Raw genomic sequence first — 25,157 nt, 5'->3', positions numbered from 1 at the left:
GTTGAGATAGTTCAGCCTGACAACCGTCGACAGATGCCGACATAGAGCCATGCCACCGGCTTGGCTGAAAAGAAATGTGTATGTTCAACAGAAGACGTTGTAGATCTGTTGTTATATGTCATGTAGTTCTGTAAAAACAAATTAAAGTGAAAGAGATTAAAGATGAAGCGAGCAGGGGTGCACAAACACAGTTTTAACAGGTCAGTGTCTATTGTTTTGTAATATCAGGCTTAATGTGGATTCAGCGGGTGAATCAGTGAGAAGGCGCACACCGTACCCCACCATCATCAAATTAAATTCACCCCCCAAACAAACACACAAACACACACCACCGTAATATATTTGGATCGCTCATTCACACTCTAACACACATGCCCTGCAATCCCATAATCCCACTCCAGATTGAGAACACCTTTAAGATACTATGTGATTATTATTAGGGATTATGATCAAATTATGACAGAGTGACAGATTAGACAAGGGTTATGTGTGTATGTGTGTATGTGTGTGTGCATGTGTGCGTGTGTGTGTGGGGAGATATGGTGTTGTCAATGCAGCACATACAATCATTTATGAACCTGTCTTTCTCTGTACAGCATTCTGGTTTTATTTGATATTCATACTTAACAGTGAAGAGGAGCAGAAATGTTTGAGAAAATGAAAAAGGTAAATCTGGACGTGAAGTGCATAATTCTGTCCTCCAGACGATAGCTGTCTAATAGCAGGGATCGCAGGAGTGGATCACTTCCAAAACCTGATTATTCTTTAGCACAGAGCGTTTAACTACTGAACCGCACGAAAATAATGGCTTTGAGGTATCCTGTTAAAAGGTATCCAAAGTCTCTCTCTCACTTTGTACACATAAGTATGTATGTGTCTTTGTCTGGGACTGTGTTGTGAGATTGTGTTTTTACAACATCACAACTGAACCACATCAACGATTTTTTTTTTTTCTTTTCTTCGGCATATGGAATTTTTTTTTTTTTTGTTACGCCCATAAATCTTATATGCTTTTTGTTTCGTTTTTTGTACTTCGATGACACTCAAATTTTCATTTACTTGTTTTCTACTTATAGTTGTCCAAGTTGAAGCTACTCACTGGTTCATGTCTGGAGGTTTGTGTGAATGCATTTTGCAGATGTTCGGATGATTTCATGTGTCAGTCAGTGCTTCACTGAAGTGTCCCCAGATCATGAGCAATAATCCAGTGTTTATTTGTCCCAGTTTAGTTTTTGTGTATCTGTATTCCCCTTGTACATACTCATTATTTTTCTTTACACACTTTTTTTTAAATTTTTTTTTAATACTGTTGTATGCACATGGCTCGTTATGTCTGGCCACCTCTGGGCAGATTATACATTTTATTGATTTTTGAACTGAATAGAAGTCAATGCGACCCCTGCAGCAAACACATTCAAATCTGAGCCTTTCATCAAATGTTAATGTACTGTTACTGTAATTGTGGCACCCTACTGAGGCTGTAACCTCACCCATGTCAGCTTTTCAGCCTGGGGTCGGAAATATTCTACTTTGGGTTGTGGCACAGGAAACACTGTACAGATAGAGGCAAATTCTGGATTCAGATTTCCTGTAGTCAGTCAAGAAAGTGAAACTAAAGAGGCTGTCTTCTACAACAGGACAGAGATCTAAGGCAGACCTCAAGAACCACCAAGTTCTGCCTCACAGTCCTCTGACATGAACCATCACTGGAAATCTGTGGGTAGATCTTAAACATGCTGTGTGTGCAAGAAAACCCCAAAATATCTCAATAGAGTGGGTGAAAACCCCTAAATCAACAATATGAAGATTCTTAGCTTTGCTGCAAAAAGCTTTTGCAAGCTCTGACGTCTGCCAAAGTAGGAAGGCTTAGTAAGAACTGAATGAGTAGGGTGCCCAAAGTTCTGCACAGGAAAAATCATGTTCTTAATGGGTTGTATTTACTTTTTAACAAAACCTGTAATTTGACCAAACGTTTGCAGTCAACTATGATTTTTGAATTAATCTTGGGCATTTTTTGCCTTTGTCTGAGAGCAGATAGTGGAGTTTAGAGGCAACAGATTGTCTGAATTTTAACCCATGGATGTCGCAGTAACATTGTATGTTATGCAACTTAACCACTAGTCCACTACGATCCCCACAGATCACATTTTTGTCACATACTTGTTTTATAGTTACAAACCTTTGTTTTTCTGTCAGATATCTGTTGACCTTTGAACAATCCAGTTTTTCTTTGTTAGATTTTAAATATTTGGGTGTATTTTCTTTATTTTCTATGCTGCTGCAAGGGATAATAAAATACTTTATACTCCCACCTGCAGAAAAGTCTCTGCACGTTCTTTATTTCGTTCGGAGGTCAAACTTTAAGTTGTATGTGTCAGCACCCTGCTGCCACATGCACAACCCTCCCTGTAACACAGTTCATCCTGTAAAGAAGGAATAACAAACATGAGACAAAACAAGCTAAAACCGTTGAAAACGGAAATTATGTAGGCTGCAGCTTTCTGTATGAGTGATAACCAAGTCCTCCTTTTTTTGTAAATCTGTTTCGAAAGTGACAAACAACATTCGCAGATTACACAGGCGCTGACAGCCTCCATGAAGCCACAGCAACGTACACAAACACCCACAAATGACGTGACTACTCTTATTAAAATACGCAGCCACCGCTGGGTCCTTGGCAGGTATTTTATTTCATATATAGACGCTTTCTGTAATCAAATGTGAGTGCAATCAAACAACAGCAATACAAACATTACCAATGCAGTCTGAGAACCAGGAAAAGGGTTAAAACAGGGAGTTCACTCACTCTACACAGCGAGCAGCTAGTAACCTCATGGACAACATTAAAAAAAAATTTAAAAAAAAAATCTTTCCTGTCAGGACAGTCCGCTGTCATGTGTACCTCCAACCGCAACGGTGAGGAGGGAGGTGGGGAAGCCTGTTTGACCCCCACCCTCCTGCCCTAACCCCTCCTCCTAAAGGAAGTCCAACCAGTGATACAACAACCGACCCACCCGACCCACCACCGCGCCTCCATGAGTCCCAACTTGCACTCGGCTCTTCAGTAAACTAAATAACCTCCCATTTCCCCCATCATGATTATCATCGTCATCATCCTAATAGTATCAGCAAAGAAAAAAAAAAAAAGGTAAAAAAAAAAAAAAAAAATCCACTTCTCACACGGCAGGAGCCAATCAGAGCCCAGAGGTCCTTCGGGTTCAGTCAATCTCAACCAATGGCTGTCCATCCGGGTCGACGAGAAAACCACGTAGCTGTACATGTGGAACCAAAGTCCTCATGCAGTGCCCTGCGAAGGTGGCACATCACATACGTGCACAGGTGGAAGCGGGGGTGGGTGGGGAGGGGCGTTTATGATTTTGGTGTGTCTGTGTGTGTTAGAGAGAGTGTGTGTGTGTGTCTTTTAAGAGGGGAGAAGCAAGGGTGTTAGGCAATTATCAGACCCAGGAGCACAAAAAAAAAAGAAAGGAGAAAAAAAAAAAAAAAACAACGTCCAGGAGAAGTAGTACATATAAAGTCTTTGTCCACCATCTGTCTTCTCTTGGCCCTCCTCGAAACACTCACAAACTCGTCTCTCACACATACAAACACACACACACACACACACACACACACACACACACACAAATTATAGGTCCTCATGTCATTGTGAAGTCTGGTGTTCAATGTCAACATTCAAGAAAAAAGAAAAGAAAAAACACCCAATGGTAAAAATCATCTCTACCATCACAATGCTTCAGTTCATAAAATCTTGACATGTCTGAAAAGTGATTTTGTTTTTCCTCCAGGTTTAAAGCAGTATGCGTGTGTGTGTAGTTGTTGTCGTTTGTCGTCTTTGTCCCACTGCTGCAAACACACACACACACACACACACACAAACACACACACACATGCACAACCAACATACGCACACTCACGCACTCCAACACACACCACATGTCCTCTTTTTAGTGGAGAAAGACATGGCGCAATGGAGACACACTCCTCCTCTGGGCAGATGCACCAATCACCATGGAGGAGACAGGGGGTCGTCGCCACGGCTACCAGGGGTCCTCCAGCTCACCGGCACTCTGGGTGAGTAAAAAAGCAAAAGAGATGGAGAGATGCGCGTTAGCTTTTTCTGGTCGTTGTTGCTGCGTCTTCCACTTCACACAGTAGTAAAGATACAGCTCCTGATGCCTTAAACAATGGCAAACTTTGAACCTCACTGCCCTCTTTTATCTACTCAAAATGAATGGATAATGGTGAAAGTGAGTGAGATTCCCCTGCCCAGCCTGTACGTTAACACAACCAGAACCCAGACCTCTGATGACTCACCTTGCGGAGAATCACGAGGCCAACTGTCAGACTGAAAAACAGGGGAGAAATGGAGAGAATGGAGTCCCTACAAGTCTACGCAGCTTCCCTCTCGCTCGTCGCCGCCAGCTCAATCAACGGCAGGCGTTTATTTTGTTTGACACGTCTCAAACCTGAGAGTTGCTATTGTTTTAAAAGAGGCAACAGATTAAAATGTCTTTAAACAGATGACATGAAATTACAAGTCTAGGCTGAGGCTAAAAGCTGTCAAAGGAGGGCGAGGAAGGTAAGGATTTATTTTCTGCATGAGCTGTTCCCAAACACTTCACAGCCTACACAGACACATACACAACACATTCAATATTGTAAGGACACTGAAAAATTCCTCTGAACCGTATTATCCTCGGCTCACTAGTGATATTTCATGATATATAACTCACATCCGATGGAGAAACACATTTTTTTTCTCCTTTTTGAATCCCTAATCACAACCTTGATTTACACATTTTCAAGGTGACTCATTTGGTACATGACTAAAAGGCAGAAAGGAAACACAGCTGTGCAGCCCGTTCACACTGAGATACTCATACACGTCACACAAAATCGTAGCATTATACCTCAAATCATTTTTATTTGTTCATTTGTCATTTTTAACTGTGTGGGACTGATTTGGCCCATGTAAGCCCATACAAATACAACTCATACATATACATACACAAACACGCATACATACACATACACACACTCTCACACACACACACACACACACACACACACACACACACACACACGCACAGTGTTTAGCATAACCTCCCCTCCGATAGTTAAGTGCCTTAGATATTGTAAAAGATAAGTGCAGTGCATGCATTACCAGAGTCATTGGGTACAGGGCATTATACAGACTCCCTCTACCTGCTGTCAAAGGGGAAGAATAAACACTGTAGCTTCAGCAGTCTGTTTCAATCAAACTTCCACAATGAGGTAAGAGTTTGATATTGAGTCATAACCTGTGAGGAATAAAATATGCTGTAGGGGGGGGCTTTTATCAAGCTGTGAAACTCATAAAGCCACAGTTAACACCAGCATCTGGCAGTTTGAGCTGTGGAAAATTTATATAAAAAAAAAAAAAAAAAAAAGAAACAGGTACATTAATACTTCCGCTATACTTTGAACTGATTTCAGAAACGCAACCATCTCACATAAAACACATTCACTGTTGTCCAGGTGTAACAGACTGTACAGGTGCTAAATCAGGTGTTTAAGGCCTGGACTGGACATTGCGAGCAGTGTGACATCAGGGATGTGATGTTGGTTGGCTGGTCTAAAATTTTGGTCAAGAGGTGCAGTACGTTAAACAATTGCTGGATTGGAGTGATATTTAGAAGAAACATTTGTGGTCCCAATCGAACATCTAGCGCCATCATCAGGTCAAACACTTCAGTTCATCACAGAATACCTCTGAGATATGATGACGAACACCATGATAAATGTTATCATATTAGCAAGCCAATAGGGCAAACATCACATGCTGAATGTTAGCATGTTAACAAGTTAAATGCTAAATGACAGCATGGTAACATTTAACAGTTTAGCATGTGTGCTAAAATGTCAACTTTAGGTATAAGTTAGCCTGAGGGTGTCGCCAGGTGAAAGGCCATGTTGTTAGTTAAAGTAAGCGAGTTAATCACTTACAGAGACTTTTTTTTTTTTATGTCAAACTTGTCAGGTTCAGCTCTACACGGTTTGACTGAGCTCAACTTTCATCCGTCTGAGATGTGCTTTTTCAGAATAGTTGCTCTTATGCTCAGGTGTGTTTTCACATGAACGCTAACAATAGCATGATACCAGTGCTAACAGTAGCCTTCTTGAGTGTTACCGACACATTTCCATCCATCAGAGTAACACCAAAAAGGAACAAACTTGAACCTTTGTGCATGATTGTGAGGCAGTCTACTAAACTGTGGCGATATGGAATCAGGGATATGTGGTGGTAGAATGATTTCAGTGAACTGTCATTCAAACTACAAATACACACCAACCCACACCAGCATCCCTCCGTGGTTAAATCGCCCAGTGATTTGAACAATCCTAACATGCTGATAAAAGGGCTAACACTCAAGTTTCTGTATTTCTGTAGTGATGACTGGTCTCTTTGCTCGGTCTCTCAAACTCATGCAGACACACACAAATACACACGCACACATACATACATATACACAAAAGAGTGTGTTCTGAGTCTGTAGATGGAGTAGGCCTGGAGACACAGCTGCAGTTCAGAGTGTCTCCTCTCCTTTTCTTTGTCAGTTCGTCCACTGTAAGCAGGTGTGGGGGTGAGGCTGGGGGAGAGGGGGGGAGTCAGGTGGGAAATCAGCCAGAAGCCAACACTGGTAAATGTAGATCATGGAGTGCAATGTTCATTTATTTGCTTCACCAGCCACTTTTGCACTTAATAATAATTGGTTTAGATTATTTGCTATTGTAAACATAAGTCTGTGTGGTAAGGTTGTAAAAGTGGCTGGCAAGTTTGGGGAATCCAAGCCAAGGTGATCAGAGGACAGGGGAAACAAATCAGAGAGAGTCCTCATTAGGTAGATGGTATGTATATGGCTCAGAGACAGAACTTGAATAGACAGAGGGGCCATTTTTATTTCCAGCCATTTTTTCATTGATATATTCATGAATGGCAATGGCAGCTGAGGTTGCAGAAGATGATAGAGCCGGAAATGGCCGATGTGTCCATTCAAGTTCTGTGATGAGGGAAAGAGGAGAGGTCATTGCACATCTGACTGGAGCTCAGGGGTCGGACGGGCAGATGAGGGGGTGGGTATGCGGGCGGGGTGCTCAGTCAGAGGAGGGATCAAACTCGGGGGCGGGCGCATCTTGGCTGGCCTCCAGCTCTGCAGTGGCAGGTGAGGGCGGGGGCGAGGGGGGAGAGGGAGGGGAGGCGGGCTGCTCCTGGCCGTCGTTGCCGTCGTCTGAGGTCCTCCTTCTCTCCCCTGCTCCCTCGGCAGTGCTCTCCCCCCGCAGGTGGTAGGCGGCCAGGGACTCCTCCAGCACCGCGCGGCACTGCCCCCGGTGGTGGAGGCGGAACTGCCGCAGAGCCTCCAACAGATGAGCCGCCGTACTGCCACCTCCCTCCTCACTCTCCTCCTCTCCCCCCGCACAGGCCTGAGGTGACACGCCAGGGGTCAGACTCTGCAGGCACGCTCCATGGTCAAACACACACATATACATCTAACAAGCAGCGGCACAATACTCACATCATTGTCACACAAATATCTACCACACACTAGCGTGACAATGTCAGAGACATTCTTGCGCCAGTTGGACAAGCCCATGCAAGCGCTACCTCTGACCCTGTGACCAACAACCCTTTGTGATATTCGCTGTATGGTGTAACAGATAGGAGGGGGTTGGTCAGCACCCACACAGCCCAGAGAAAAGAGCCTGCAAGTCAAGACTCCACATTACATTACATTAATATGACAAATACGCTCATGTGACCTCATACATCCGCACACACCTCCACCAACACACCCAGACTGTTTGGAACCTGACAGCCATATTTTCTTCAGAATAACATTTGTAAAACTTCACAGCCGTGTCTTTAAGATGCTGGTTGCGAGATTTCCCTTCCATATCTACACATGAACTTCCTACAACAGAGGCAGAATTTTTGACTTAAATCTAGAGATGACATTAGTGTTCAGATTATGTAGCTTTATTTTCCACTGGCCTAAAGTGTTGCTATATTGTTTGTAGCTGTATATACTGGAATGCAGTTATTTTGAATTTACTTCCTGGTAGCCACCTTGTGCACCATGTATTTCAAATTACACTGGAATTTGTTCCAAGTCTTAAGATGAAAATTCAGTGTGCAATTTATGTTTTTTTTATAATGTACTAAACAGAAATGAAATTACCACTCCAGGACAAAATTAACCACTGAACTGAATTACTTTACATTTTTGTTGTTTTTGATGTATGTAGGAAAAATGTGTCTGAGAATGTAGGACTTGTGTGATTGTGTTTTATCCCACTCATTCACGTTACTCAGACTAAACACCCATTACAAGGTCTGTGCAGAGTAGTTATTACTTTACAAAATCAGCACATTTTTTATTTTAATTCAGGCTTTGTTCAAAAAGGTTTCTATAAGGTTTTTTCCTGGAAATGTTCTAGTAAAACTGAATTGTACTACTGGTTGATTCCCCACCTGATTAAAAAAAAAAAAGACTGAAAACTGTAAATAAATTAAAAGTAAATGATTTTTTAAAGTTATTATTGGCTGTTTTGTGATGGTCAATCAATAGCTTTATAAAAGACAGTGAATAAAGACTTCTCAAACAGGTGAGCAATAACAGTTTCCTTCTTCATACCTGTGCTTGCGTAAGTGCCTGTATTTATGCACATCATATATATATCAAAGCTTCTCACTTGGCTTTGTGTCGGTCAGTAAATTTGACAATGACGTGCTCTATCTAAGAAGTTAATTTGCTGTTTTGACACATTTTGCTGACTAAGATATTACAGCTATTTAGTTTATCAGCATCAAGAGCCATATATCTAACGTTATCGTTAAAAAAAATTTGTATTAATTGTCCTCAAAGTTTGGAATATTATCGCTGGTTTATTCAATCAATTTACACTTGACATGTTTTGACATGCTTTCAGTTGTCAAATTGAGATCTTTTTAAAACAGGTTTGTGAGGCATTAAATAGCATCAGCCTGCTGGTTTAAAGGGGTCATTGCTGAGGAGTTCAATAGGTTTCTGAAGGTCTAGCTATATATCCTGTTTCAATTATAAATACAAATTGAAGGTGACCTCCCATGCCTTCAATGCTTTTCAACATGGAATGCAGTGAACCCTGTTCCACTACGCTTGCCGAGGCTATTCTGTTTAGTCTATCCTCCACCTTCTGTCACACTTTAACCACGTTCATATTCTCTAACACACACACACACACACACACACACACACACACACACACACACACACACACACACACACACACACACACACACACACACACACACACACACACACACACACACACACACACACACACACACACACACAAAAGAGTGTCCTTGTCTGGGCTGGTGTGTGTTTATGTGGTCATGTTAAGGGGGTGGGGTGAAAGGTTGAAGAGGTGAGGGGTTTAGAGAGAGATTAACTCACGCCTTCCTCTTCTCTGTGAGGGTTCAGCTTGTTGTACACCGCCTCGATCACACTGCGTCTGCAAACACACACAAGTAGGACACAGCTCTCTGCTTAGAGAAGAGAACACCACCCGACATAACATAAACAGTCTCTGTTCATTCTTTGCAAATGTATATTGATTGAGATTATAAATGGAAGCAAGAAAGCAACTGAGTGGATACTTGAGTATCCGCTAGTCGTGCATAAAGAGACTACAGAATCTCTTTATTCATATGTACATTAAGGTGTTTTGAAGAGTGTTATCATCAAGTTTTTATGTGTACGTCCATTTCCACTTCTTATTTAATAGAGTGGGTAAAAATTGTTTGGCCCGGGTTGTGATAATGTGAGCTACCTTTTGTACCATTTATGTAGATTCTAACAAGTGAAGCTATATTTCAAGAAATCAACCCGTCCTCTCCTCCAAGTAGAATGATTGAGAATGACAGTGGGCTGAGCTCAGTGGGCTCAGCCCGACAGGCACTGATTGATAACTGATGAGCGTAAAAAACCAAATGTCATTTCAGATTATTCCAATTAAGTCAACTCACTTTTTTTTTTCCTATTCCAATTATTATTTTGCCATGGCTCTGTGCTATATAAATTATAAAAACTTACATCTGTTCATATATGTCAACACTGTAACATGTGAACATGTAGTATTATATGCAATATTATAGAAAAGACATGTATTAACCCTTTCCTAAATTAACATACCATTTTTTATTCATTTTTATGACTGTGGGTTGCAGGCTCTGATTTAGGTACTTTTTCTCTCTTTCATCTTGGCAACACTGGGTCTATGTTAAAATGCATGCAACTGTGTGTTACTAAAGTTACAGTAACAATTCAGTATCAGTTTATCTGTCGATTATTCTAAATAATATCACAAAGAGTCAGAGTTGATGTCTTCAAATTCCTAAAAACTACAAACTTTCTAGTCTGACCCAAAGACCTCAAGATATTCGGGTTGATAGAATTAAAGACAACGATAAGCCAGAAATTCCCACATTTGAGAAGCTGGAACCAGACAATCTGGGGGATTTGTGTTTTCAGATGTGTGTAAAAAGTATCTAATCAACTAATAATTTATCAGCTAATTGTCTGCACTCTGAATGTTGCACCGCATTTATATGCTCCTTGTCAACTTCAAACATAATCAAGTAATCAGCACTTAATCAATAAAGTTAAGATAAAAAAATTCAAGAGCAATGAAATCATGAAAATTAAATAAATTCAGGTGTCAGTCAAAAACCTTTTCCTGGAGCACAGGAGAAACTGGCTTTTCACTGACTTGATGATTTTAAATCTCCTGGATACCATTATATCACTGTATTTATTATTTTATCTCATTGATGCACAGTTAGAATGATCAATCCATTCGTTGCTCGACATAAAATTAACCTGCAACTATTTTGATAAAGTTATGGTTTTAGTATTTTTTCAAGCAAACAGAAATTGACGACGTTGCTCTTGTTGCAGAATATCAAACATCAAGATTTTCCTGTTTTTCTTTGTCATATCTGACATTAGACTGAATACCTTTGGATTTTGGACAGTTGGTCAAATAAAATAAGGAATTTATTACATCACTCTAGAAAATTATAGCATTTTCACAATTTTCTGACATTTTATAGACAAGGTGATTAATAAAGAAACTTTTGGCTGATTATTTTATATTTATCTGTCTTTTCTTTTTATTGTATAATCCTATTCATGCCTCTCATGTCCCTTGTTAACTAGCACTGTGTAACTATATTGAGAATGGTGCTATACAAACAAAGTTAGTAAATAAATAGTTTGAAGTGTATAACATGCAGTTAAATTATGTTCGTAGTTGCGTATTTACTTGCTGGCCAGGCCGCCGCCAGGTGGAAGGTTGGGGATGTTCTCTGTGGCAATGCTCCTCAGGACAGACACCAGGTCAGGGACTCCCGTCTCCCCGCAGTTTACCAGTAGCTCTACACACAAACACAAAGAGGACAAGGGGTTTGTGAGAGGTTATGGTGAATGCTCAAGCACGGTTACGATATATTATAAACCGCCACTTTTCTCTGCAGAGGCTGAGAAATCATCCATAGTAGTGGAAAAATCCGATACGCCACTGCTTGCAGCAGCACTGACTGTGTAGCAGACAGATTTCAAATATTTGTACTACCCTAAAGAATGTTTATTTTGTCCTGGTTATGTACACAGAAACTGAGCACAGTATGTGGCCACACGTTTCAGTTAACTTTTTGAAAAAAAAAAACTATTTTTCAAAATAAAAAAGCATTGAAAGATTTCTGGGTGGAAAGCACAGTGTAGGCATTTTGTTTAAAATAATCCAGCCCAAGCTTCAAATACAGATGTGATAGTTGCAAAAATACTGAAACTAATGATGATCAACTATCAAACTATATCCATTTTTTTAAGTCTTCATGAAGCTAATTTTAGATGAATATGACTGTGTCCGACCGAACACCAATGATAAATGCATACCGTCAGTCTATCATGTTTATGTGTGTGAAGGTGTGTGAAGGTGTGGGTGTACATGTGTGTCAAGCGTGCTGACCCTCAACACGGGTCTCCAGGTATTTATCCAATTCCTCTTCTTTCTTCACAGCCTCGTCTGAGATCTTGGGGGCTCCAGGTAGACACACCAGCACCACACTCATGTTGTCCCTGCTCCCCTGCAGAGACAGAACAAATACAAATCTATGAAGTACATAAGGTTTATTTTGTGACTGTTTATTGTATATGGAAATTATTACTTTTGAACAACTTTGACACAAATATGGTTTGAAAGATCAGCATGATATTGGCAATGTTTTGGTTCACTGACCAGGAACCTAGGCAGCAGTAACGGTCCTTTCACTCATTTCAAATAAATTCACAGACTTCCTGGTTAATATAAATCTGAGAAAACTAACAGTCAGGGTGTTTTTTCTCGCTATTTAAAAAAAAAAAAAAGAAAAAAACATCAATGATCACAAGAATCAAGGGATAAACTTGCTGCTGAAAAATATTTAAAAACAAGCAACGTTGCATGCTCTTATTTATATTTCAACAATACCTCTTACATCTTTTCCTATGCAAAGCTATCCAGTGAGGAGGATTGCACATGGTGTAAATGGTGAGCAATAGTAGCTGGTAATAATGTAGGTTACCTATGTTTTAAGAGAGGTTTTAAGTTTGTACTTTTGGACAATTTCAACATTTTGGAGAAGGATTTTTTTTAAACAGTAAACATGTCAGATGAATTGTAAAGAAATGTATTCACCATGTTTGTTGGTCCTCAAGGATACATACATGTCATTTTTGTAAGTAACACTCAATGTAAATACAACTTTTGTTTGTTTACGGGACACCTTTAACGGAAACTCCTTTTTCTTGTGCTGTTGCCAGGATTATAAGAGAAAGATGGGTTGTGACTTGGAGACAACAGAAGACAAGCTAACATGCATGTTCTCAAATGTCTTAAATTAGGTTTTTTTTCCAGTTACAGCAAAACAACCTGGCTGTGATAAACTGACATGTTGCTGTCATACACTTTGACCTTATTCAGCAACTTACTGGAAGATAATTCCAAATAATCTTTTACAATTGTTGTGTCCCTTTTAATATCTTTAATTTTTTTAGGGCTAATGAACTACTGATTAGTGGATTACTCGTTTAAACCAAAAATTAATTTTCATTACATTTTCCTTGAGTCCAACGCGTCTTCTTCAAATGTCTTGTTTTTTTGAGACCATCAGGCCATATTTAATTTACAATCATGTAACATACAAAAAAGTAAATCATTACAGTGGAGAAGCTAAAATTAGTATAATTTAATTTAAAAAGGGGGATTAACCATTTACTAAAACACTTGCCAACTTATTTCTCTGTTAATTCACTTTTTGCTTCAGCTCTAAAATCTTTAATTATGAACCTCTTAGCACTTTTAGGGAATTTATTCTCTTGCAGTATGTGTATTATAAAAACGACTCAACATCAGGCTGGAAGCCACTGTCTAAACATTAGGCAGCACACTAGTTGGCATTCACTGGGAACACAGTCTGTTACAGCCAAGATAGAGCTCTGGCCCTAAACCAATGGCTAGTCACCTTGTCATTACCATGTAAAAGTCAATGTGCTCAGAGTAAGTTTCTGTAAGTGTACAGTGTCACATACATCACAAAAGGCAGTGGCAGCAGAGGATTTATGACAGCGTGTGGCTGCTACTTGAGATAACCCATCCAGTAAAGTAAAAATAACCCGGCTGCTGTGCACTCGCTGGTTCTTGGGAGTGCTCCAGACACAAAAACTAAGCGATACATGGAAGGAAAAAGTCTAAGATGCGGACTGGTGGATGAGTTCAGCTAAGGCAAAGAGTTGGTTCTTGCTTCATCTTGGATCGATAGACTGAGAAGGCCAACGGACAGGGACTGATCTGAAAGCAGTTATACATTATTCATCATCTGATTTATCTGATCTCTCACTGCGAGATGTTAAGTTCGATTAAACATTAGATAATTTTTCTTACATTGTGATGTTGTTATCCATCATTTACTTTAGTATAGTTGATGATTATACGTATCGTATTTTTAATAGGAAAAATACAGGTCGCTTTTTTGTTTAAATGTTTATAAGTCAAGCAATACTGAACCCTCTTCACCAGCCACTTAATCACAAATTTAGTCAAAGCAAAGAGGCAACAGCTTTAACTATTTGCTTGTGTCACAGTAACCAGAACAACTGAGCAAATCAAGTCTCCTCATTAATACTCAAAAACATGCGCAAGTAAATTGAATGTCTGAACCGATAAGTCAAGATTTACTTTACACATTCAAATCAGTATCACCAGGATATTGTAAATTAGGATACTGCTCTGTCCAGTATTCCTTCAATATTGTATTTTGACTATTATTTAGTTTTTAAGTTAACATTTTCATTCGAAATTCTTAAATACAAATTCTTAAAAGCAGTTATCTATGTGTACACTTTCACTTCCAATGTGTGAGAATATACGTGGGGGAAAAAAGCTTACCTTATGCAGACAGGTGTCCACCACTGAGTTACAGACCTTCTCCAGGTCATCACACACCAGGAGTCGTGAGCGGACAAACTCACACAGCTCCTCGTTGGACATGACGTCCCAGATTCCATCACATGCCAGCACCACAAACTCATCTCCTTCGGCCGCCCGCTCCAACACACACACCTCGGGCTCAGGGCTGACCAGCTGCTCCGTGGGGCCCTTACCATCCACACATTTGTAGTCGTAGTCCCCTAGGGCCCGGGACACAGCCAGGGAGCCGTTTACCCTCTGGATCATGACTGAGCCTCCGGCATTTTGGATGCGCTCCTTTTCACGGGGGTTGCAGGGCTTGTGGTCCTGGGTGGAGAAGCCCACCTTGCTGTCTCGACTCAGCACGGCCCGCGAGTCACCGCAGTTAATGAAGTAGAGGTGGGTCGGGCTGAGCAACACGCACACCGCCGTCGATCCGCTGCGGTCCAGGCCCTGCCGCAGGTCAGTGAAGCTGCGCATGTACTCGTCAATGTTCAGGAAGCCCGAGCGGATGCCGTCCTTCACGCCCTCCACGGAGCTGGGTCCTGAACTGAAGTCGGCCCCCCCTGACAAGATGTGTTCCAGCAGGTGGCCAGAGCAGTAGTTAGCCACCCGGGAGCCTGCGTGGCCATCGTAGACAGCAAAGAAGGACCAGTCGGTGAGTCCATGGGGGAGACCCACCACAGCTGTGTGGGCATCCTCCATCTCCACCCGCCACCCCTGCATGGAGCTCAGGCCATAACGCAGCCCATTGCCCTCACCGTGGGCACTATGCTTCTCTGTCTTCGGCTTGTCCAGGAATGCACCCATTGCTGCCTATAGCTGGAGATGAAGAGAAGCAGGAAACATAGAAATGGAACCATTACACCATCAGCAGCAAGGACAAATCAGATAATCTATCCCTCACCAAGTCAGCCATGTTTAACCTAATCCACTACTGTACCACAAATATACTGTATACAGAATTAGAATTAGAGCTGTACTGAAAACTTGGCCAATATTAGCAGATAAATCAGTACTGATGTATTTGTCGAGCTGGGTTTGAGGTAATAAAATTGAAAAAAGTGTTACCAGGGGATAGTTTTTCAACTTTAAAATGTCCAGTACGCATCTTTCTCAAAATTCTTTTCAGAAACAAATCTATGGCATTTTGAAACCCCCAGACATCAATATTGTTTCAGCCTCCAAATCCAGGACCAGTTGGGATATAGTTAGAATATATAATAATCGAAAGAATATAGGCAATATCAGCATGTAGGGATTCTTATTCACAAAAAGAATAAGAATGTGATAGTAGAAATGAGAACTCAAATGAGGAGGGAAGCTGGCATTGCCTCAATGCTCAGGTAACTTTTCAGTTCAATGTTTTAAACAAATGTGAGCACAACTGACTCCTTTTATCAGACCTACAGATATCAAGATTACTTAATATTCTTGGACCTATAAATTCCTCTGTAAATCGCAGGTTTTTTGTGTTAGTAGTTCACTAGGCTGCTTCGTGCTAATATTACAGGGCACTTTTAATTACTTAATGGATGGTGAGAGCCAGAGATCCTGACAACAAGACAAAGATAGCAGAGAAGGAACCACAGAGCTGAGGATTACACTGAAGCTGTAAAGCTTCTTTGAGCACACAGAGCCTCTTTCACTCTCGACACACAGTAACTAATACTATTAGTTAACTTGCTGGCGGGAAATAAACTAACATGACTGATGTGATGTGGGGTCTGAAATTCTTTCTATCAAGAGCTGAAGGGGAATGAAATCGCACTTGGGAGGGTTAGTATTTGGTCTTTACTTAAACTTTGTCCATTCTTAACACCATACACTCTTCTCTGATCATGAGCTGATCACTATCAAAGGCTTAGTTATTGGTGTTGATGTAGTCAGCCACGCAGATGGCATCTCTGGTCTGTTAGTGGATGAACTGTTTTTTTTTTTTTTTAAACTGGGAATCTGTGACAGCATGCTACGTGCGAACAAGCTGATAGAGGTGGTCATCTCCTGATGCTGTTTTAAGAAATTTGGTTAAAAAAAAAAAAAATCAAACTGAAATAGCTACTTTGTATTCTAATAACTAAAGCTGCTATGTGATCATTCAGAGGCAAAAGGGGAAGAGAAATCTTTCCAGAATGTTGAAGGGACAAAGGATTTAGTAGCTGACGGGAAATGGACAAAAAATGGAATTAAAACACTTGTAAAATTAGTTTCGAGTACAGAGGGATCCAACAATATTTTGGAGTATTGAATCGTACTTGAACACACCATGGGTAACACTTCAACATGAAGGGCAGGCTTTCAAAACATCTCCGATGTATATAATGCAGGAAATTTATACAATAAGTCATCTGCCCTGAAAAGCCTGGTTGCAGCTACAGTTGAAAAGGAAATCTAAAATGTGAACTCTGACTATTCTACTATACGCAATGAAAAGACACATTATTTTATATATTATTTTGGTCATTATTTCTGTCATTTTTGCTTGTTCTTTACTACCAACTGCACCTGAACACACCAGCAGCCCCTCCTGGTGCTTACACTGGCCACAGTATCCAAACGCACAACACCACATCCCTGGCATTTTTAACCTGCACTATATTTTCCCATCACACCAATCAATTCTGAACCTAAATGTCAACAACTGCTGCAGTATGGAGCTACTTACACTATGCATTGCTTAGTTGGGGTTGTGGCAGTCATGAGATCTTGAAATCAATAAAAAGCGATAAAATTGAAAGCGCCCTGAGTGTGTCTTTATTTTTTTCAACATATTGATTTCTCGCTCTGCATAACCTCCCACATGAGCGCACACACGGCATGACAGACGTGTGCCCAAAAAAGGCTGGTACATGCAAGGAGAGTGACTACAGCTGGTTTCACAGGAACGTGTATGTGTGTGTGTGTTTGTGTCTGCTCAGTGCATGTGTAGTGGAGTGTCATGGTCTATGTGCGAGAAAAAGGCGCTCTATAAATACGCCAGGCCGGTTTAGATTTCATGTCCAGGGTGGGGCAGTGGGCCACGCCATTCACATTTCTAGTGCTTTCCAGCTAAATGATTATATAAACAGAATTCCCTCTATCAAGCTTTCATCAGCTACTGAGTTTCAAAAGTAGCCTATATGTTCATGTATGATAGGAAACAGTGTCACATATGTGTGTGAGAGAAAGAGAAATCTGTTATGTTCACCAGCAGTGATTCTCTCTAAAAATAAAACAAACACACTGCCATTGCCTAGCAACCACCCACCCTGCAGTGCAAACATCCAGGCTAAGCTTCATTCAACGACATCCCCCTCTCCATGTCTCTCTCACTTGCTCTGACACACACACTCACTCACACACACAGCTGCCTGGTAGAGAGAGGAAAGGGGAGTTGCATCATCCATCCATTAAAGCAGTCGCAGCAGCGAGACCCTGAAAGGAGACGTGCAGACTGCAAGAACACATGCAAATACTATGAGATTTCTCTGGCTGACAACGCTACAAGAGACTGCTGGCAAAAACACACACACGCGCGTGTGTGTGTGTGCGTACACACAAGAAGAAGCCCAGAAAATATCTCCACTGAGACATCACACTGAAACCAGGAACTCTCAACCACTTAACCCCCTCAAAACTGCTGTCACCCATGCCGTAACCACAGGTCAAAACTAACACCCCCGATGCTGAGACGCACGTCTGCCAAAAACCACTGGCTACGAAGAGGGAAGTGGAAGGTCGGGGGATTACATAATGCTGCAGAGAGTCCTAGTGCTGCTCTGAAAGCAGTCATACTCACACAAAACAGTTAAAGCTATCTCAGAAGAGTTTAACACACAGCTTCCAGTACTATCCAAGCATACACAATATGTTGCAAATCACTGGGACTGTAAGTTTATGTTTAACTCCCATGACAACGTGATAACCAGGGACACAACAGCTTGTTGATTACTTGATTTTGATTAGATTACAGTCTCAGAGTCACAGCGTCTGAGAATTTTTTTTTTTTTTTTTAAACTTCTCGAAGATTGTTTAAGACCTTAAATTTAGGTAATATAACTGAGGAAAATTCAAGCCTTTTCCAGAAACTTTCCAGATATTTGAGTTGTCATATTTTGCTGAGCATTAGACATTGGCTTGGTGTTGCTGCCATAAATAACTGGATAAACAATGGAGCCCATAAGGGCCATTATACGAAGAACTAAAGTGGGTACCATACCAAGCTGACAGACGAGGACATCTTCATAAAAGTTTCAAGATGGCAATAGCGACTGAATAATGGAGTGGTGATTAAATTGGTCGTTCAATCTGAATACTACGCTACCAAAAATTTATTTACAGTTAATGGACTTGGCTCAATGGTCTTTTACACCAAACCTCTTGATGATTCTTTTATACCTGAAGACGTAGCTGTACCTGCATCTCAACTCGAGATTAGATAATCCTGAGTTACCCTTAAACCAACTAACAAAGCAATATCAGCAGAACATTTCATCTCTACACGTGAAAGACACTAGCAAACAATGTACCAAGTTCCAGTACCAAGTATCCATAATATTTTTCTGCGACATCCCGTGATTATAAAATTTTCCAGGAAGCTTACAAGAATAATCAGAGCTCTGTCTCACAGCATTTTCACTTTGCTGTGGCTTTTTCATTGGTCCAGTCCATGTGAAGGATTTAGTGAGTGATGACCATCTGAAGGAAAACACCCAATAAATGTGACACGGTCATATGATATTTCACCACATTTACGAGGAGAGAAGTAGCACCTGAATGCACCATTAACCTAACCAACCCGGAGTGGATTCTGGGATAGTGAGTGAGGACTGCAAAGGATACACCGGGTCACATTTCACAGCCGCATTTGGAGAAGTCTCTGGAATGGAACAGCCCCGTCGAACTGTTATGACGTATTCCGTCATGAAATATGGACTCTGAAGCCGGCAACACTGAATTGGGACACAGCTTATGTTGTGTAATTGGTCCCCTGAGCAACAGCAATGACTTCTAAAGCCACACCTTCCTCTTACATCTGTTGTTACATATTTACATTTATCTTTTTATCTTATCCAACACTCTTAAAAGGTTCCTGCTGAAACTATTTTAACCTTTACTATACACCAACACTGACCTTGCCTCCCTTTTAACATTTCTTTTATTACACACACAGAACAAAGGTGCACAGATCAAACATGCAGCACTTCACTATACTTTATTGACCCTTCATTTCTTCATCTTCAATCTGCGCACTAATCTGCAGCGGAGTGCTTCCATTGCCGGCCATACAGCTCCTGTCCTGAATCATACCTGTCAATGGAAATCATCCCAGTAAAACTTGCTCTCATGCGTTTTCATTCCTTTGGCAGTCAATATGAATTTCACTTCATGACTGTGAGATCCCAGCATACGCTCTGAAACATAAACTTCATTGACAAAAAGTGACATATGACAAGAGTAATAAAAGCTAGTCTTCAAAGCTAGGCTAATAGTGACATTGATAAATCTCTTTGATCCTTAGAGGCAAAAGCATCAAGGTGCACAATGCGGAGACTAACAATCAACACAACCACAACTTATAATTTAGTGAGCATCTCTAAGTCTAAGTTAGTTCCACATGAAGGGAGAGGCAATTACAGCTGCAACTTATGATTATTTTTATTCTTGATAAATATGCTGTTACATTTTTAATTACGAGATTATTATTTTAGTCTATGAATAACATCACAGTTTCCAAGTTTACATCTGCATATGTTTTTCTTTCTCTGACCAAACCTTCAAAACCCTGAAGATCCAACTGAAAATAATATAAAACACAGAAAAACAGCAAAATTTCAAATTTGAGAAGATGGAACAAGGAATATTTGCCATTTGTGCTTAACTAAACAACTCTAATAATTACTTGACTAGCTGCTCTAGAGGCAGTCAAACACAGTTTGTAATAAAAGGTTCTATTTTGTCTGAATCTGGGCCGTCCATTCAAGAACAATCTCAGCTCAACTATAGTCGAAGTACCAGTTTCCTAAAATCTTCTGAAAAACAAGAGTGACTTACAAACTAAAACAAAGATGATCTGGGTATGAAGAAACAATTTCCTGAAAAACACAACAAGTTTTATTTGAATGATCCAATACTGATTCTTAAAATCCCAAGATCAATCTTTGCTTTTGTGCCTTTTCTCAGTAAACATGTGTAGTTCTTTGGCAGTATACTATTGATACGTAAGTAGTTCAGCTCGGGCTGCATGATGTGTAAAATGTCGACTTTGTGGAAGCTGAGTTATTACAACATTTATGAAAAAGTTATTTTAAGTTAAGTAAGATAGTTGACAGCTGGCTACATGAACCAACTTTAGTCACAACAGTCCTGTAAACTGTAACATTAATGACATTACAGTCAAAGTGGACCCGCAGCAGTTTACGGGGCTGTCATAATTCAGGATGTTTAGCTGACCCTGGCTATCTTGTGACAAAACTATACATCACATCTACGAGAGGGATAGACTGAAAAAACGACTGCATACTGATCTGAGCTCTTGCTTTGTCTTTTAAGAGATATTATCTCTGGCTACAATATGTGATGTCATGGAAGTCGAGTGAGCAGTGTGTGGATTATACTTAACTCAGTCTGACCCTGCCGGGTAGCTAGGTAAATATTGGGCGGATATCTTGTTAACACGATCTGAAATAACTGAATCATCAAGAATCAAATGGAAATTAATGAATTGTGCACTTGTGAATCAAAATCCAATCGGGAGATTAGTGCCGATATCCAGTCCTACAATATGCAACAGCATCCAAGGATTCCAAGAATATTTCATTAATGAAATCAGCACAAAAAATATCTGCATGATTCAATGGTAAATGTTACTCAATTTCCTTCATGTTGATGATATGTACTTCTTGCTCCAAGTGAGTAATTTAGGTAAGCAAACGAGACAGCAGCAGTCAAACTGATTTACTCCACTGAAAACTGCTGCAGTGAAAATTTTCTAACTGATGCAAAGTCTTCAATGTTCAGACCAATGTGGTCTAAAATTAAGCTTGATGACTGTCTCAATCTCAGACTGACACTGTGTTTCATCTGCTCCTCTGTCTTTACACAGTGACTGCTAGTAGTGACACAGTGACTACTCAGATAAGATTATCAGCTATTGAACTCCTCCCGTATCTGGCTCTCAGGGCACCAGCCCAACACCAAGTGATGTCATATACTGGTCACCTGTGCACCTTATCGCAATCTGATGTACTAAAGAAGGTGAGCAGGGTGGCTGCCAGACTCAATTTTAACACTGCACAATACAAAACTGATGATGAATTGGGAATTAACCACACATCTAAGATTGTATGCTACAATATAGTAAGACAAGTTAAGATCACTTAATGATCTAAGATCCTATGAAATTCCCAAACTTTAAGGGTAATAAAAAGACAGCTCACACACTTGGTCCTCTTCAAATAGGAAGTCAAGAACTTCGCTTTAAATGTAAAATCTAAGCAAATATTTTCTTTGCCATGAAATCAGTAGACACGCATTACAAGTTGCTGGAGTACTGATTGCATTGCTGGTGGAGTGTCTGCTTAATAATAAGTCAAGTCAGAGTAGACCTTGCCATTTCAACAACCTATAGGGAAGACTCTGTTTTGGCAGGCTCAAACTAAAAATAAACCCTCATTGCATTAAAAGTTTAAGACAATCCTATCACAGTATGGGGGAAAAAGAAACTAATAGGGATGATTGATAGGTCTGATTACTGATCTGGGTCAGTGCATCGAGTATCATATAATAATTATAATACGCCCGAGCTCGTTGGCTGTTTTTAATTGTCATATTAGCAAAAAAGTCTCCAAGTAATGGTTGATCACACAAGTCAATATAAACCTATACTGCTGTATGTCTAAGGAGTTACCAACCAAGCCCATGTTTGTGGTCAGGGCAAACCCTATAGATTTTACACAGCTTCCCTGCGCCTATGAACGCCTGAGATATATGCAATATATATTTTAAAAATATTACAAAGAAATAAACATACATAGCATCTGTCTTTGCAGTACCTTCAATCAACTTAGGCATGAGGCACAAACTAAAAACTGTACAACTGGTACGGTACTTGAGGAGCCAACAAGCAAAGCTTAAACTAAAACAATTGTGACTATCTATTGGTTTATATGTGTTTAGTTTGAGTTACAATATTTTGTTACAGTTCATTTCACATAAAATTATTTTCCAACTCCACAGTAACTACTGAAGCTCACCAAAAGTGTTACACTATATTTTGTCATATACTTAAGTCTATCAGTCAATATGAAATGTTCTAGGTAAGAAAAAAAATGAACAAATGAGAATCGGTTAAGTGTTGGGAGGAGCATTTGTGTTGCTGCCGCAGTGAAACATGACTTTTTATAAACACTTTACCAGCATGTGACTAACAATAAGTGTTATCTGCTACGTTTCATATATACTGACTGACTTCACAAGATATTGGACGTAAAAATGGTCCAATGTAGTTATAATTACCCTCTAAGGTCGCTGCATACACAACAAGACATACAGTAGCTATCCAAATGGCACTGCATGCAGTTTATTTGACTCATAATGACGATAAACTCTGGACGTTAATATCGTTAAATGGTTACTCACTGATCTTAATTGGACCTATAGCGGTCTGCGGCTGTGTACTTGTTTAAGTAAAACATTATTTTCAACATATATTTCGTTAGAAATATCAAAAGAATGTCAAGCTAACCACTGACACCAATATGACAAAGTCCGCTAAGCTGTCATTAGCTGGTTATAGCATATGTAGCCTGTACCATGCTAGATTAGCTTGCTTGGGACCAGACTAAGAACTGGAAACCAACGTCTGTTAACATTGGTGTTACTTTAAATTTTCTTCATTCAGAATTGGCTCGCTAACGTTGGCGGTCGCAGAGTTACTTTGAAACTTGAAACACATGAAGGGCCAGGTTTTATTCTGGAAATGGTCTGTTTGTACGCTAACGTAACTGCACAACAGAGTTCATGTTGCATGAATCGACTGACTGTTTTAGGAAATGCGTTTCTGTGTTAAATACCAATCCACTGACCACATGCTGAACTCCAGTCCTCTTAACACTGGTCCCTCCACGGAAAGGCCTAGTTTGCTAGTGTGTTGATATGCGCTAACGTTAGCTGGCGTGCTAATGTTAACTTAACAGTTAGCTGCCGTTGGAGCCAACGCAATTCCCTAGGTTGTCAAACTCTAGCTAATGACGTTAGCGCACATACTAGCATGCTACTTACGTTTTCCTGCTGCTGTGCGAATGTAGATCCAATCTTGATTATCTGCTGGATTCTGCTTTTGTGTGAAGATATGTCGATAACCTAGCTATCTACGGAGCTAACGTTAGCCGGCTAGCTATGTTATGTTTCCTTATTTGACTAAAATAATCGAGATTGGCCTCAGATGAGCGGCGATAATTCCTTTCTCGGTGGTTCCCTGCTTGGACAGCGTTGATTTTTACGCATGTTTGACGCCAGTTCGGTATCTCACATTAAATGAAGACAATTCCGATCGTTCCAAAACAAATATGGACACTGAGAATTGGTTATATTATACAACACTGACAAATCTAGCACTTTCTTCCATTGAAAGGCCAGAGCTATCCTTCGACTTTGGGTGCTGAACAAGAGGAGGTGTTATTTTTGGCATATGCTCGGTGATTGGTTACAACTGCTAGGCGAAACGTCGGTTAATTGGCTACTTGTTATGTCAATTAGCTCTGCCCCTGTCCAAAACTACATTTTCATTGGTCTATTACCGAAGTTCTCTGACGTTCTGGAGCTGTAGGATACACTCGTAACTTTTACTTGCGCACGCCGAAGCTACCTTGGGGAGGCGGAGTCAGTCTTGAAATAAAAACGCCTATCGCTGTTGTGGGAGTCCTTTGAGCCTAACATGACGACCATGAATCAAAATATAAATAAAACCAAAGCTGGCACAGTTGAGATATAAAAATTTTATTATCCTAAATATGTTTTCAAGTTACCACACACGAGCCGAGTGCCCCGTAGTCAATAACAAGCGCAACATAATTCAAGTACAGCAGGGATGCTTGAATGGGTCCTAGGGGGAGTCTCCTGCGGAAACAGAATCAGCTTTATTGGCCAAGTATGTTTATGTATACAAGGAAATTGACACCGGTCTCTGGTGGCTCTCAGTGTATTTAGACCCAGTACAGAGTATCAATAACAATATCCAGGAAGGTACAAAGGGACATATTTAAAAACAATGACGACAAAGCTGAACAAAAATAAACATATGACATTATGTACAAGCCAGTTGGTGACGAATAATAATAATAAAATTAATTGTTACAAAAACTCAATACAAATTCTGGTATTTCAAGAATTTACACATGACCATAAGTTGTCAGTCAATCCACTACCACCCCTTTTTAGCCTGAATGTTTTTGTGCAGACAGTTACACATGGTAAAACAAAATCAAGCATGACAAAAATCTTTTCTTCTTTTCTTTTTCTTCTTTTTAAGGACATTGAGAAACTGAATCACCTTTATTATTGAGGCCCAGCACATAGTCATGGATTAACCTAATCACTACCCCTATAGTTTTTTCATCAGTCAAAAC

General features: G+C 40.3%; 1 protein-coding gene across 2 annotated transcripts; it reads right to left on the bottom strand.

Annotated features, from left to right (window-relative positions):
• Nucleotides 1-2,671: 2,671 nt before the first annotated feature.
• On the bottom strand, nucleotides 2,672-24,193 carry ppm1bb (protein phosphatase, Mg2+/Mn2+ dependent, 1Bb). Of its 2 annotated transcripts, none has more exons than XM_056366076.1 (6): nucleotides 23,812-24,193; nucleotides 14,530-15,372; nucleotides 12,073-12,190; nucleotides 11,368-11,479; nucleotides 9,498-9,555; nucleotides 2,672-4,088 (listed from the first exon to the last, which is right to left on the bottom strand). In XM_056366076.1, the coding sequence occupies exons 2-6, from the start codon at nucleotides 15,358-15,360 to the stop codon at nucleotides 4,059-4,061; spliced, it is 1,149 nt and encodes a 382-aa protein (XP_056222051.1). In that variant the 5' UTR covers nucleotides 15,361-15,372; nucleotides 23,812-24,193; the 3' UTR covers nucleotides 2,672-4,058. The 2 variants fall into 2 exon arrangements, with proteins under 2 accessions (XP_056222051.1, XP_056222050.1); XM_056366075.1 differs by lacking the exon at nucleotides 2,672-4,088 and adding an exon at nucleotides 4,921-7,482.
• Nucleotides 24,194-25,157: the final 964 nt, after the last annotated feature.

Source organism: Seriola aureovittata, chromosome 21 (assembly GCF_021018895.1).
Source record: "Seriola aureovittata isolate HTS-2021-v1 ecotype China chromosome 21, ASM2101889v1, whole genome shotgun sequence".
Lineage (NCBI taxonomy): Eukaryota > Metazoa > Chordata > Actinopteri > Carangiformes > Carangidae > Seriola > Seriola aureovittata.
The sequence above is the reverse complement of the archived record's forward strand: the minus strand, read 5'-3'. Positions and strand labels throughout refer to the sequence as shown.